At 39.3% G+C, this 16709-nt stretch overlaps 1 protein-coding gene across 1 annotated transcript; it reads right to left on the reverse strand.

Annotated features, from left to right (window-relative positions):
• Positions 1–1637: 1637 nt before the first annotated feature.
• LOC114040433 (ankyrin repeat domain-containing protein 40-like) lies at positions 1638–16108 on the reverse strand (the record flags this gene model as incomplete). Its single annotated transcript, XM_027858547.1, has 5 exons — positions 1638–4193; positions 5034–5215; positions 6402–6875; positions 14094–14242; positions 15983–16108. Coding segments are annotated over 5 exons (1078 nt in total), but the record flags the coding sequence as incomplete, so codon positions are not given.
• Between the last annotated feature and the right edge of the window lie 601 nt (positions 16109–16709).

The raw sequence follows: 16709 nt of genomic DNA on the forward strand, positions 1-16709 counted from the left end.
TCCTGAAAAACCCTCACTTGATCCTTCCATCCTGGCCAACTATTATCCACTATCTGTTCTGCCCTTTGTTAACTAAACTCCTTGAAAAGGTCATCTACTCTATGGTGCTGCTACTTTCCTTTTACTCTCGTCTTTATCCCTCACAATCTGTCTTCCCACCTTGTCATTTCATCAAAACTGCTCTTTCCAAAGTCACTAATGAGCTCCTAGTTGCCAAATCCAATTGCCTTTTCCGGATCCTCATTCTCCTTGGCCTCTCTGCAGCCTTTGACACTGCTGGTCACTCCTTCTTCCTTCATACTCTTTTCTCTAGGTTTCTGGGAACCCACTCTCTCCTGGTTCTCCCCCTACCCATCTGACCTTTCCTTCTCAGACTCCTTTGCTAGATTTTCATGCAAGTCATACCTGCTAACCATGAGTGTCCCACGGGGCTCTAGATTCCCTTCTCTTCTCCCCTCTCCTCTCCTCTTCCTCTGGTTTTTGGGATGTCACTCTTTTCTGGTTCTCCTTCTACTTATATGACCATTCCTTCTCTGTCTCTTTTGCTGGACCCTCCTCCAGATCATGTCCTCTAACCTTAGGTGTCACATAGGGTTCTATCCTGAGCCTCCTTCTCTTCTCCCTCTGTACTACCTAAGCTCCCATGGTAAATCCTAAATCTTTAAACAGGGGAATGAAAACAGGTTTATTTCTTTGGGCAAAGTTCGCTTCAAGTACCAAGCTTGTGAAATGAAACAAATCTCTCTTCTTTGTTATTTAAGGCTTGGTTGCTTTTTTTTCTGGAGGGAGGAGGGAGTTGGGAGTGTTGGGAGGGTGGAGAGAGTCATCTCCCTATATCATGTCTTTTCTTTTCGGTATGTTATGACTTCTTTGCTTCTGGGTTTGCTTTAATTTGCCTTGAGTGGGTTTATAGCTGGTATATATACTTTCTTTGATCTAGTTTTCCCACATACTCTGGGTCAGTCTCTGCTGCAGGACCATTTGTTAAAAGGTTAATCACATTTTTTTTGGCAGGCTGCTTCTTTTCAGATCTTTATGGGCATGGGGCAGTCTTCTATCCTTATGATCAAACAACTATGAGAACACACATGCCTAAATTATTCTGCCTCTAGTTGGTGCTAAGAAAAGGTCTCAGTGATGCATTCTGATTTATTAGGCCAATTTGGAATGAGGCCTACTTTTTGAGGCTCTGGCTTCTTTAAAACAACATAAATTCTGCATCTTTCCTGGTCAAAGACCCGAAGATGTCAGCTTGCTCCTCCTTTCCTGTCCTTGAAGGACTCTGCTCTTATTGGTTCCATGACAGAAGCTGACAGCCCAAGTCAGTCTCTGTTGTGTAATTTAAATGGGATTAACACAAAATTTGGTCATTCAGTAATGACTTCTATATCTTGAATGCTTGACTTCTCTGGGGAGATAAAGGCTTCTGCTATGGACTGTGGAAAGGACACTAAACAAAATGTCCACCTCTGGGTGACAATGACAATGTGGCTGCAGCAGGAGGTCCAGGAGTGGTAAATGTCTATTATTCCAAAGATTCTTTCTCCCGAGACTTTCCCTGAGACTTTCTCCTAGTTTACAGATGTGGTTTTGTATTTGTTTTAATAAAAATCAGGAATGAAATAATCCAGACTTCAGGCAGTTAATATTTAATTTTAATAATACTTGTTATGTTTAAATAGTCAGCAATGCATGAAGAGAAAAACCTTCAGATGTTTATACACGGTGTGAACACATGCTTTAATTATGCAGTTGGGGGAGATTCACAGTTAACAAAGCTAAAAAAAATCCTTGTTATAAATTACACAAAGCATATAAAAATATTTCTCTGAATGCATAGATTAAGACATTAAACTCACCTACCAGCAACTGTGCCTTATAATTCAGATGCTAAATGTGAGTTTCAACCAACTGACCAGACATAGTTTTAGGAAGGAGATCAGTTTAGGGCAACTCTTCATCAGGCCAACAATTCACCTCTGGGTCCCCAAGTCCTTTTGTTTTGATTTTAATTTCAGAGTTGACTGAAGACAGAATAAGCCTGAGAATGACTCAGGGTTGTGTCTACCTGTTGCTATGCTGGAGAGACACATCCAGCCACCAACTATTACCACATGTGGCTGGAAGAGTTTTGTTCCAAGTAGGTTCAAGGTGAGGTCTGTGTCCTCTGATAGAGGCCTGGTCTTCATCATATCAGTACAATATTAAGTATTTTTCCAAAGCAAACAAAAAACGGTTAGTACTTTTGAGCAAATTCACTTTCCAGTTGGCTAAAGCACAAGGGAGGTCTCTACCTTAAACCACTTGGGAGAAAGTAGGTAAGTAATAAATAACCTTCATTCTACTATACAAACACCTAGTACAAGGATAAGTCACAATCAGTAATTTGGTAGAACAAGAATTAAGTTGTGAAACAGATTGACACAGGATTAAGCTGGCCTTGAAGAACACCTCAACCCAGCTTTAGCATTTAGGTAGCAGCAGGAGGCCATTACCTCAGGACAACATTCTATTCCACTGACAACTTTTGTACATTCTCACTAAATTGTAGTGTTCCAATAAAATTAAGTTAACACAGTTAGGAAGTTAAGTTTCTTTGGAAACTATAGGCACTATGGGGAAAAAAGCTTCCTAAGACAGCAGGGATGCCACTCAACAGCTGGCTTCCTGTCCCCCACCATCTTGTTTGTTTAAGTGTGCTAATTCTTATTTCGGAAGTTAAGCTATTAGTTTAAACAAGACAGTAGCTTTTCTTTAGCACTAAAGACACTGGAAGAAAAAAAGAACCTTGAATTAATCCATTAAAAAATTCTTATGCCATGTACAAGAGTTTAATCAGTTTTTCTCAATTAACTTATTCCAGAAAGTCATGTGAGGCTTACAATTGGCTTTAAGTAGAAAAACACAAAACTCAAAGACCCAACATAATTTGCTTACAAAAGCAACAGAGAGTTTCAAGTTGCATAGAAATCCTAATAATTTTAAAATAACCTTTATCTTTGATATAAAAATAAAGATGCTAACCCCTTTTCTGCTATGTTTTTCACAATAGCCTTCAAAATAGCAACAGAACAACCTTAAAATTGCTTTTCAATTCTAATGGAAAATGAAAGTGGAGACCCTGGGACTGCAGCATTTGGGCTCTTTACATGTTGAAATTAAGCATGTTGATGACAGTAATTGCTTCAAGGAGTAAGAAATCTGGTTACTCTTTTAGGAAGCATTAGAGAGACCTCTAGTGACCACTAAGAAGTTAATGCAGAGATACCTATTTTCTAGGCAATGATTTTCATACTGTGAACAGATAAGCAGTCATGAATGGGTTTTTACAAAGGAAAACAGGAGGGAAGCTATTTTGGTCGACAGCATATTTACAACTAGGGTATGTTACTATAGCCTTAAATACCTTTAACCTGAGTAACATTTATGAATACATTACCTTATAGCTGCAAGTCACATAAATTCATCTGTCTGGTACCTGTATTTGCCACCAACATACTGAAGCTTTGAAAATGTCCTTAGACATAGTTTTGAAGCTATTCCCCACTCCATTTAGCTTATACTAAATGGGAGCTGTGTACAATCACCACCAGGAAAAGAGTATTTCTTGTCAAGGTAGTGTTTAAGAGTTTGGTTTAAGAACAGGCTCCACCCTCTGCCCTTTTGCCAGGGGGTTCTTTCATTTGGCAGATAAAACATATTGTATAAAGAAACCTTTAGCTTTTGTCTCTCTGGGCAACTTTTCAGGGATTCGAAGCTTTAAGCAAGGAGTTTGTGCACCAAGAGACAAGGAAGAGCAGCACCACTGCTTGTGGGTTGGGGGTTTCTGTTTGGTCAGAACAGGTTAATTAATCTGCTCTGCAATCATCGTTGACAGCTATAGGGCAGAACTGTGTTAGTATGCACTAAGCTGTGGTACCCATGGCCCTCTCAGGTAACAGCAGAATTCTAGGGCATTAGCCTTGATTTTTAGATCAATGGTTTGTCCTTGGACAGGAACTGACATGTGCCATCCCAATACTCAGTGGTAAGGATCCCTGATGCTGTTAATAAGTCAGTTTTGAAGCTCTCCTATTATAGCAAGGCCTTTCAGTCAGTGTTGATGCAGCATTTCTGAACAGAAAGTTATTTTCATTTATCATTAGAACCAGTTCCAGCTCTTGGAAATCTTGAAGCCGGGCAACATCTTTGTCCTAAAATAAAAATTAGTAGCAATGAATAATGGAGGATCCTTTTGCTTCCATATGTATGTACAATGTCCTGCATGACACCCATACCTTGGCACTTGCTAAATCCCAGAAATAGTGGCAGTGGTCAAGGTGAAAAGAAGCACACAGGCCAACTGAGGGAGCAGTCAGGGTTACATATATGTATTCATTAATAATAATATCTATAGAATGTTTTAAGGTTTGCAAAACACTTTGGATATGTTTATCATTGGATCCTCACAGCAATCCTGTCATCATCCTCATTTTTCAGGAGAGAACTGAGGCTCAGAGAGTTGAATTTAATTTGTCCAGGGTCACACAGCTAGTAAGTGTCTGACATGGGATTCAAACTCAGGTTTTGCTGATTCCAAGTCTCACTCCATCCACATCACCACAGTGAGTAGATCAGCTCTCTCTGAGCTCCCTGCTAAGTAGGAAATTCAGACAACCAAAAGTTCTGGTGGCTATGTGCAGATCTTAATATAGTATACTTCATATATTTTAACCTTGATACATTAGAAGACGGCATTCTGACTACTTCATTATGAGGGTAGCTGAAAACAAATGACTATTAGGACAGGTTCAGGTGAATAGCTAATCTAGAACATTCTATTTCATGTCTTCAGGAATGATAGACTCTATCTCCAGGCTTGATAGAGGAAAAAGAATTTAGAGGAATACAGCTGTACTCATTTTCTACCCTGTATTCCTCTATCCAGGTTTCAAACAAAGCCTAACAGGAACTGGGGTATGTTAATGCAGCATTCTGACTTCCAAAAATATAAGGCAAAAAACTAGTACTCATAGCCAGCCCCATGTTCTTACCTTTCTTAACAGAGTATTTGGTAACTTTCTGATCTTCTCCACTTGTTCTGGATTAATGCCCAGTTCACAGCAACTCACTCTGAGGAGTTCCTGGTAGGTGAGTTCTTGTCGATCAAGTTCAATCTCAATGAAGTCATTTTCTCGAAGAGATGGATTCTGAATTCTCACCTTGAGTACCAGCTCTAAAAAAAAGGTAATTTTTTAAAATGCAAAATGAATCGCTTTTAAGTAAGAAATCCAACTCATTGAAATGTTCTCTTTTTGGTCTATCCCATTTAATTTCAGATCTTTCCCAGATCAAAGTTCTGCTCTTGAGGCTATGCATTTTAGGGTTACAACTCACCATCATGGAAAACAAATTTTTGACTTCCAATCTTAGCTTTAACTTGTCGTGACTTATGCCCTAAAATATGGATCCTAATAGAAGTAATTTTGATCAGCTTTTCACTAAAGTAGCAGAAAACAACTATCCTATGGTATTACAACACATACGTGAATTGCTTTTCTGAAAATTTCCTTTTATAAAGCCTTAGCCTTCAGGAATTTCAGAATAGTGGGGAAAGAATTTCATTTGAATGTAATCTCCTAGAGGGAAGGGACATTTTCATTTTTATTCCCCTCTCTGCTGGGGACATGATAAGTACTTAAATGTTTGTTGTACTTCATTGAACTGAATAGCTGATCTGCTCTGGGACCTTGGGTGAGTCTCCATGCTTTCCTATGGCCAAATCTGTATCATGATGAATAAAATGGCATGCCCTAAAAGTATCAACTATCACTGCACAAATTTAAGTTTTTGTCTTAGATATTAGGACGAGGCTGATTTCACTGCTGGAGAGTCGCATTGGTCAATGAAAGCTTAGAAACAGGTTTAAGAACTGGGTTACAAAAAGGGTGGGAGGAAGAGAAAGGAGAGAAAGTAGGTAAAAGGCTAGTGGGCTAGCTGGTTACAAAGATAAAATCAAACACTTCTGAAGGCAGAAGAATGCAGAAGCTATCAGCAAGAATGTGTCAAACCTCAAAATGATGAGTCACTAAAAAAAAGGTAATTTTGCTACGTAAAATCTCATCTCAGATTAATAGCACAGAACTAGAAATATAGATCCTTGGTTTTTAAATGCTCTTCTTAGAGACTGTGGTCTTCTCTCCTCTGCATCCTATCAAAATAGGGTATACTTTTATGAAAACCCAAGACAGCTATTTGTATTTGTTTACTTGGTTTTTTTTCCCTCTCTCATGGCTATGTAGTACCCTCAGAGTACACCTGTACCATCATTACCAGCAACCTCGGTATTTCACAAAGGAGTAGATGAAACACAGAGCCTGTACTATCTACCTTGTGCCTAGGTTTGTCTGCTGACATGTTACCTTGCATATTAAATGGAAAAGCTCCCGTGAAGAAAAATGGCTGGAATGCTGGTGTTGGTCCTGTAAAAGTCCCATTCTGTTGATCCAGAGACACTGGTGGCTTGGGTGTGACAGGAGAGAACAGGGAGCGATTGTGACTCACAGGTGGTTGACAAACAGGACCAGGTTTTGTGCTTTCTGGTTTTCTATATATGGCAGAGGGGACAGACATATCCCCATTCTGGACTAGTGCCAACGACGTATGGTCATGTGAAAAGGACCCTAGTCGGGATGTTTCACCAGGTGGCACCACGGGAAGTGAGTGATCAGACGGAGGTGATGCAGGAGGTGTGGAGGATCTCCCATTTTGCAGTAGAGCTGAACCATCCGGTGTGGTGGTATATGTAAAAGGGAAGGGTGGGTTAGCCAAATAACTGGGAACAAAGGGCAGTTCTGCATCTTTCTTCAGCTCTGGAAGGTCATCCTCATCTTCCACTAAAAAGGAGAAAAACTGTTAGGGGAGCACAGATAGGTACATGACAAATACTTAGGCCAGTGATTAATTACTAATGTTAGAAGAATTTTCACCCCATATTGAGTTTGCTGAGTGTGAATCATGAAATTAAACTATGAATGTGGAATTTTAGTGGGGCTCAACAATCCTACTCCTGCCCTTATCAACTCCCTACCTTATTCCCCACAGTATCTGTTTCAAATCTTTTCTTTCCTGAGATCTTACCCCAAACCATTCCTCAACAGTTACAACAGATGACCTAGCCTCCTACTTCACTGAGAAGACTGAGTCCATCTGGCATGAGATCCTTAGTTTCACATTCCTCAGAACTTCTTAGCATCATTATTCACACTTCTATCCTTCCCACTGGTCACAGAAAAATTATCTCTACTCATCAGCAGAACTAAGCCCTTTGAGCTCTTAATATCCCAGTGAATCCTGATCTAACAAGACCCCACGGAGGCCAGACTGGCAAGAAGAATCACAGTGGGGGAGGGGAGAGTGCCCAGTCCCACTGCTTTCCCTTTACCTCCTCCCCAACTATGGCTGCCCAGAGCTCATGTGGCAGCTGAGGGGCGAAGAGGAACACAGCTGTTTTTTGGATGAGCTGGGAGTCACTAATGAGTCCTCCAGTGAGATGAAGGACCACCAGGCCTTACCATCTATCCTGCCATTATGCTCTCTAGACCTTGGGCACATCATCTGACCTGGGTGTACACTAAGGACCTTTAGGTCTTGTCATCTGTTCTACTGCCGAATCTTTATGGATTCTATTCCTTTCCATCCATCCTAAATCTTCAATTTCTTTCTCTTTTCACTGATTCCTCATTTGATTACACTTACTGAGATCTTCCCAATTCTAAAAAAAATTCTTCCTTTGACTTCTTTCAATTACCATCTTATCTCTTTGCTCCCCTTTACTGCCAAACCCTTTTAAAAGTTGTCTGCAATGAACATCTCTTTATTTTCTTATCCACTCTCTCTTTAACTGCTTGTACTATGGCTTTCCACCTCCACACTGTATCGAAAATGCTTTCTACCTTTAATTATCAAATTCAGTGATTCTTCTTCAGTCCTCAACCTCCATTACTTCAGAAACTTTTGACACAACTGACCATTACCTCCTCCTGTACACACTTTCCCTTCCCCCTTGGTTTCAGAGAAACTACACTTGGTTTTCTTTCAACCTATCCCTATCAGAGTGCTCCTCCTCTGTACTCTTCACTTGTTCATCTTCTTTTCATACCTGTAACACAGGTACATCTCAAGAGTCTGTCCTCAACCCTTTTCTCTTCTTTCACACTTAACAATCTTATTCTCTTCCATGACTTTAGCTATTACATTTGGGCAGAAGACTATTCTCTGCCTTCACAGCCACATCTAAACTCCCCTACTGACCTGCCTACCTAAGCTTCAACTTTCTTCTCTTTAAAATCTTGACTCTTTAGTTAACCAGTTTAAATGTATGCTATTTTCCAGTTTTGAGTTCTTGTCCCATCTGATTGCTACTCTTCCCATTCTGTACTTCCACCATGATTATTCCCACCCCTCCCCTGTCTGCTCCTTCTCCAAAGCTACAGAATTCTGCCAAAGGCAGTTACACAGATAGTGACTAAAGTCACTAGAACTTTGTTTTCCAGTCTCAACTGGTACCTCACCTCTGCATGACAATCCCTTCACTCTTCCTTACCTGACAGTCCAATTGTTCCCTTCTCCAGTCCTCTCAATTACCTCTCAGTAACGGGCTTCACCTCACAATCCATTAAGGCCATTCACCATGAACCTCCTTTTCACTCAAATTTCATACTTCAAATCTCCTCAACATTATTCCTCATTCTCTCCTCTTTGTTCTGGCCAGAGAAGATAAAGTAGTTCCTTTCCTTGCCAATACCTACCTCTCCACTTGTGCCCCAGATCCTATTCTCCTCTTGTTCCCTCCTTCTATCTCTTCTCTCTCCTTAATTTTAACCTCTTCATATACCACTGGCTTTTTCCCCTGCTTCCTATAAATATGTCCATTTCTCTCCCATCCTTAAAGAACCTTAAATTGATACAATCATCCTCTCCGGTAACATCCTATTTCTGTCCCTCCTTTCAAAGCAAAACTCCTAAAAAAAGCTATCACATTCTCTGTTGTCTCTACTTTCTCACCTCCTCTTTCAATCTGACTTCCACCTCTACCACTTGACTGAAATTGTGCTCTCCCAGGTTACCAATGATCTCTTTATTGCTAAATCCAATATCCCTTTTCCAGTCCTCATCCTTCTTGACCTCTTTCTGATTTGATTTTCTTTTAAATACTTTCAATTAGCAATTTATTTTTTTCTCCCTCTCACCTCCCTCCTCCATTGGAAAAAACAAACCAAACCCCTTGTAAACAAATGTGAATAGTCAAGTAAAACAGATGTCCATTTTGGTCATATCCAAAAATATGTCTCATTCTCAGCTTAAATCCACCACCTCTCTGTCAGATGATAAGTGGTATGCTTTATCACTGGTCCTGTCATTCCACTGATCAAAGGTCTTAAGTCTTTCAAAACTATCTTTATAATGTTGCTGTTACTATATAAATTGTTCTCCTGACTCTGCTAATTTCACTCTGTATTAGTTCATGTAAACCTTCTCAGGTTTCCTGGAATCCATCCTTTTCGTCATTTCTTCTAATAATACTTATACTATTAACTTGGTATATAGCTTGGTCAAACATTGAAGATGCCAAGGTCATCCACTGCATCCTGAGCCATCTCCAGTCATCCTGACTTTTGTCTTGCCTCTGGACTTCAATGACTCAGGAAGAAAAAGTGAGACTTTGCACAACTCTGCCTCACTTAAATCCAATTCACATGCAAGTCAAGATAATATTCCCATGATGTCACTAGTCCTCTTCAAAAGTGAAAAGATGAACAACATAGCACAATATTATTCTATCATATCTATATACTATAATTTTTTTAGCCATTCCCAAATTATGAGCACCCCCTCAGATTCTCATTCTTTGCTACCTCAAAAGGGGCTATATATTTTTACATCCTTAAAGTCTGCTTTGCTTAGGACGAATCCCTCCCTTAATCCTCTAAGTTGCCCTCCCCCCCCTTTTCTCTATATCCCTGTTAAATGAAATGTACCTCTGTACCTAACACTGTCTCTGTGTGTGTGTGTGTGTGTGTGTGTACTGTTCCCTCCTTTGACCAGTTCAGATGAGAAGTGATGTTTTCAGTGTCAGCTGCTCTCTTGCGCCCTCTCCTTGTACATGAGATAATTTTCTCTCACTTACTAGTAGACTCCTCTTCTCTCTTTCCAGTCTTCTCTTAAGACCATCAAGACATCACAGAACCACTTTAAGGCCTTGTCTAATGAGACCCTCTATGACCTCTGATGATAGGGATAAGAGGGGAAACGTATCATCTCCCCATATTTGAATGTACATAGTTTATCTTTGTTTATTCCTTTATTCATTAATGTTTACTTTTTTATGTTTTTCTTCACTCTTGTGTGTTTATAATTCTAAGTTATTCTGCAGCTCCACCTTCTCACTCTCCCACTCACTCTGCCCCTCTCCCCCAACTATGAACACAAGAAAAACAAGACCCATCACACACATGTGTAGCGCATCAAAGCAAGTTCCACATTGGTCATGTCCAAAAAAAAGTTGTCTTACTCTGCATTCTGAGTCCTTCACCTCTCTTTCCAGAGGTAGACAGCATGTTTCTTTATTAGTCTTCTTGAATCCTGGATGGTTATTACACTGATAAGAGCTCAGCACAATAATATTCCTTCATATTCATATATTATATCTTGTTTCACCCATTCCCTAATTTACACCATCCCCTCAGATTCCCATTCTATGCCACCTCAAAAAGAGCTATATTTTTATATATTCTTAGAATTTGTTTTACTTAGACTTAATCCCTCCCTTGATCTACCCTTCTTCTAGTTTCCCCTCTTCCTTTCTCTATTTCTGTTGAGTTACTGAATATTGACAGGTGTGAGTGTGTGTGACTGTGTGTGTGTGTGTGTGTTTTCTTCTTTCTTTTGACCTGTTCAGATGAAAAGTGAGGTTCCAATGGTAGCTATTCCTATTCCCTTCCCGTTTGTATAGATGGCTACTTTCATACCCCGATTATGTAAGAGAATTCACCCTAACCTTCCCTTTTCTTCTCCTCACCCTCAATGTACTACTTTCCCCCTCTTATTATATTCTTTTCTTAAGATCATCAAGATCTTAACTCCCAGGTCTTGTCTAATTGTACTCCCTCTATGACCCCTGATGATGACAGGGTTCAGAGAGGACACATCTATCACGTTCCCATTTTTGAATGTAAGCTGTTTATCCTTGTTTAGTCTTTTATCACCATTCATGTTGACCTTTTTATGTTTCTCTTTATTCAGAGTTTTTACACTGACCTGGTCTTTTCATCAGGAATGCTTTGAAGTCCTCTATTTCACTACAGATCCATTCCTCACCTCCCTAGCCCCTATAACATTAAACTCAGTTTGCTGGGTAAGTTGTTCTTGGGTGTATCCAAATATTATTTGCCTTCTGGAATATCACATTCCAAGTCCTCCACTCCTTTAAAGTGGTGGCTGCTAAATCATGTTTGATCCTGACTATGGCTCCTCAGTATCTGAATTCTTTCTTTCTGGCTGCTTGTTCCTTTGACGTGGAAATTCTGGATTTTGGCTTTGATGTTCCCAGGAGTTTCCCCCCCCCCCCCACACAGTGGCAAGTGGATTCTTTCTATTTTTACTTTGCCCTCTGGTTCTAAGAGATTTGGGCATTTTTCTAAGATTTCTTGATACAGGATGTCTAGGCTCTTGCTTTGGTTAAGACATTCAGATAGTCTGATGATTCTTATTTTTTTCTCCTCAATCTGATTTCCAGGTGAGTTGTTTTTGCTATGAGATACCTTATATTTTCTTCCATTTTTTTCTAGTCTTTTGACTTTGTTTTAATATTTCTTGTTGTCTCATCAAGTCATTAGCTTCTGTTTGGTCCATTCTGATTTTCAGGGATTTTGCTGTTTGGGCAAGGTTTTGTATGGCTTGTTTCAAGCTGCTAATTCCTTGTCTAACTCTTTCTTTCACAGTTCTCAATTCTTTCCCACTTCTTTCCTCAAGCCCTTTATTTCATTTATAAAAACTTTTTTTTAAAAATTATTTTAAAAACTCTTGCTTCATTTCCTCTAGCTGACTATGTGCCCAAGCTGTGTTTTCCTCTGAAACTTTGCTTCTAAATGTTTTGGAATCATTCTATTCTTCTGCATTTTTGTCTTGAGTTTCTCTGCCACCATAACAGCTCTTTGTGGTAAGATTTTTTTCCCCTCATTCTTCCAACCTACATCCTGACTTCAGACTTGATATTAGGGTTCTACCATGCTTCTGGAGAGAAGGTCTGGGCTGGTCCTGTTGCCTGCTTTCTTGGGATGGTGAGTGATGTGTTATTCTAGAATCTCAAGGACAGGCTGGGTACCTGAAAGCTTTGAGTGTTCCCAAAGTGGTTTGATCTAGGTCAAAGTCTGATTGCTGCCCTTCTGCTCTGAGCTCTGCAAGGTCCTAACCTATGTCTGGGTCTGAGCAACAGGAGACTGCTCCTGGACTTGGCCCTATCAGTTAGCTGGAAAGCTCTGCTGGTTCACAGAAGGCTTTCTTTTGGTCTGGGATATCAATCTTGCCCTGGTTATTTCTCTTCAGGCTGGGCAAAATGTTGGAACTGAGACCCCATTCAGGGTTTGAGCCACACTGCTCCTTGTTTCTGAACTTTCCTCCTTTCTTGGTACACTACCCAGAGCCTCCCAGGGCTTCCCTATCAGGGACTACTAAGGTATAGGTCCCTTCTCAGTCTGCTTTTTATCTGTGACCTGGAACTAGGTTGGCACCTGTCCTGGTCATGGTGCCCACTATGGAACTGGTAGTGTCATGCTATGAGTCTGGGACCTACTCTTAACTTCACCCAGCATCACACTGGGCAAGAATGCTTCGAGCTCAGTGTGTTCCTAGCCTGACTCTCTTCCCAATGTCCATAAACCTTTCTATCTCTTAATGTTAACCTGGGTTGGACAAACGACTGTGACTTCTGGATTTCACCATCAAGGTTCAGTCTGGTGCATTTTCTAGATCTATCTGGAGTATTTTTTGGTGGGCAGAGCTCAGAGCATTGCTTCATGCTACTCTGCCATTTTGGCTCTACCCTCCTTCTACCTGAATGTTCCACCAGACTCTCAAATTCAATATGTCCAAAACTATGCTTATTATCTTTCCTCTTAAACTTGGTCCCCTTTTGACTTCATTATTTCTACCTATAGACATTACCATTTATTCTGTCTCTCATGTTCAGAACCTTGAGTTATCTTTTAATTTTCTTTTTTCCTTCTCTTCACATCCAATCAAGTCCTGTCAATTTCACCTCTGCACCAGTGCTCACATTCATCTCTTTTTCCAACTGCAATCATTCTAGGACAGACCCTTATTACCATCTGCATGGACTATTCCAACAGCCTTCTAACAGTTTTTCCTGTCTCCTTTTGGAAGTAAAATAATTAATACCACTGGCAGAACGATTTTTCTTGTAGATAAATTTAGTCATGTCCCCTTAACCACATAATGCTTAAAGAAAAAAAATCTTCATAACTCCCCTTTGCCTGGCATTCAAGGCCCTTCTCAATATGGAACCACCTATCTCTTTGCCCTCATTTTTCTCTCTATGAAGCCAAACTGGACTACTCTCTGCTTCCTGAACATGTTGTGCATAATCCAACCTCCATGTCTTTGCTCATACTCTTTCTCTTGCTTACAATGCCCTCTCTTTCCCTGTTTCCTGCTAAATTCCTACCCATCCCTTAAATCCTAATTCAAATGCTACCTCTTCTACGAAAAAAGCTTGCCCTCATCTGCCATTAGTAACAACTTGCAATCTTGGATCTTATGTAACACTCTGCATTAATGCCCTTATTATGTAATATTGCATATAATAATTATCTGTATTTGCATCTTACCCCTCTACTACAGTATAAATGGCAGAAAATGTGTCTCATCCATACTTTATACCTTCCCCAGCATAGCGTATAATACTCTGTACACAGTAAGCAACTAATAAATGTTTGTGAAGATTATTTAACATAACCAACAGTGCAGAAAACATGATCATGAGACATAAATGTTAGTTGGACATAATCAGAAGTTGCTCATTGGTCCAGACTTACCTCCCATAATCTTCCTGATATCTTTTCTTGATGTCAATTGGACTGGCATTTCGCCTTTTGTGGTAAGAATCTCTCTGTCAGCTCCTGAGTTTAACAGGTAAGAGACCACCTGGCCATGATTTCGTTTGCATGCCCAGTGCAAACAGGTCCTAAACAGTGGAAACAACAGTGATTTAAAAGAAGTTGGAAGGAAGAATTTGAATTTTAAAATTATTTTTTACAAACTGCTTACATAATAAATTTAACTATGGGAAACCATTGCTAACACCAAGAGCCTAAAACTCTAAATTAAGAAGGAAAGAAATTCTATTAAAAACTCAAGAAAACCCTGCAGATTAAATCAATATATATCTAAAACTCAGTGCCTTTGATGCTAAAGTAAAAATTAGGAAGGATAGTGAAAATATGTTAGATAACATAGTTCTAGTGCAAAAAAGCAGAGTCAAAGGCTTTTAGAATATACAGAAGCCTCACGCCAATGTTCAGTGATTTTTTTTAAGATAAGAAAATTGAAAGGTGTTGAATAAAGGGAATATGTAATACCATAAAAAATGAATCTGGTTATAATGATAGGAAATGACTTGTCACCAATATGTTTTATCAGCTCCTTGTATACTGTCAGACCATAATACTTATTAAAGCCAAGATCAAAATCAATACCAAACCCATAAAAACAAAAATAAGGCATACATATGAGTCAACTTCAACCTAATAAGCTATTAAAGCTGAAAAATGTGGAATGGCTAAGAGACTAGACATTGTTGACACAGATCATTACCATTTTCTAAAGAACTTTAACCATTTCAAACCAACTGTCACAATAAACAGATGAAAAGACCCTATAAACTGCCTTATCAGTCAACATATGATCTCTTTGACAAGCAAAGAGACATGCTGGCCAAGGACAACACCAGTTTAGGATAACTCATTTGTTAAATCTTATGGAGAAGGATGGGAAGTTAGGAGCTATATAGCCTCATAAAACAGTGAGAAGCAAGGGGCAGGAAGTGGGGAAAAATTTTACCAAAAGCTTGGTTCAAAATCATTACCAGGGAATTTAAGAATGAAACCTGAAGGACCACAGACATAAAAAAAAAATTGAAAAGATCTTTAAAGCTGTTAAACTAACTAAAAAATGCAGCTATGCCAGGTGATCTTTAAAGATTTTTATTAGAATAATAAAGTCATGACAATCACCACATTTGGGCTTTAAAATGACAGACCCTAATGAGGAATGTAGAGGTGCATGAGAACATAGTAATGGCACTAAAGAAAAGAAAGAAAAGAAGAGCAACTGTACTAGACCAAGAATACACAGAGAAGCTCTGTGGTAGAGGCAAAATAATTGTGAAGGCATTGAAGGTACAATTCTTAACATACATGAAAGGATGGAGAATGCCAAAGCCTTGGGAAAAAAAAAAACGTTAAAATTTAAAAAGGTGAGCAAGAAAATATTAAAAACTAGGTTTTTAATTAAAAACTAGGTGAACCATACACCTACATTTCTACAAAAAATTTTACAAGAATAACCTATGTTTGCATCCAGGGTGACAATGATGAATGCATGAGAAGTAAACAGGTAGGCATTCACAAATGATTTTCTATAGCTGACCACCTTTTCACAGTCACAAAATTGGCTGAAAGGGGAATAGATATAAGATGCGGCTGTGCTTATTGTGTTGATTATAAACAAGTACTTGATTTGGTAGAGCAAACTGCCACCCTAAAAACTCTCCTCCAACAAGGTGTTTTTCATGAATGTGTCAACCTCATACAAGATTCTTTAAAAGAGGAAGCAACAGTTAACTTTAACTTTTAAAGAGTTAACTTTAACCTTAGACTCACTGATCACTGATAACAAGGCACAAAAGAGGGAGAAGTATGCTTACCAAAAGCGTTTGCCATTGTCAAAGGATATGCAGTAGAGACAGTAAAGTCTTCTTGTTTGTAGGTGACACTGTAGGACGGCATCAAAACTTAACACTGCAGGGCCTCCTAAATGAGATCGGTAATCGCTTAAAAGTGTTCAAACTATCAGTAGATACGGAGTGTTTATTGTCCAGCCTATGATATGAAGTTGGAAGTATAACCTCTGTTTAGTACCTGAACATACTTTGAGCATGGACAATGAGGTGGGCCCAGAACTGAAAAAAAGGAGGTTGGACTGACCTTTGAGAAGTTGTGCACTCAAATTTCTCCCTGAAACAAAAGGCCACCTTTTTTTTTTTAAGCATCAATTTTCTTACAATAATGCTGTATAATTTTAACTCACGGAATACCTGTCTTAGGAGAATTAAAATTAAGGGTTTCCCAAGAGGCAATGGAGGGCACAGTGGATAAGCAAGTGGCAACATATTACCAATCAGATACTGCTTAAGAAAGGTGTTGCAAAGGATATCACAAGAGAAGTATATGACTGAAAAAGGTGACCTGGTTATGTAGTGAGAGCTAAGTCTCCTGGACAGGCAACACATATGTTCCACTGGTATTCACAAAAATGTTAAGAGTAAGGCTCCAGGTATAGAGAGTGGAAAATTTATAAAAAGATACTGACAAGAGTGATAAAAGTACAGAAGGTATTCTTGAGAAGGTATAGAAGACTTGTGATTTGCATGG

Source organism: Vombatus ursinus, unplaced genomic scaffold, assembly GCF_900497805.2.
Source record: "Vombatus ursinus unplaced genomic scaffold, bare-nosed wombat genome assembly UNPS02013137.1, whole genome shotgun sequence".
NCBI classification, from domain to species: Eukaryota; Metazoa; Chordata; class Mammalia; order Diprotodontia; family Vombatidae; genus Vombatus; species Vombatus ursinus.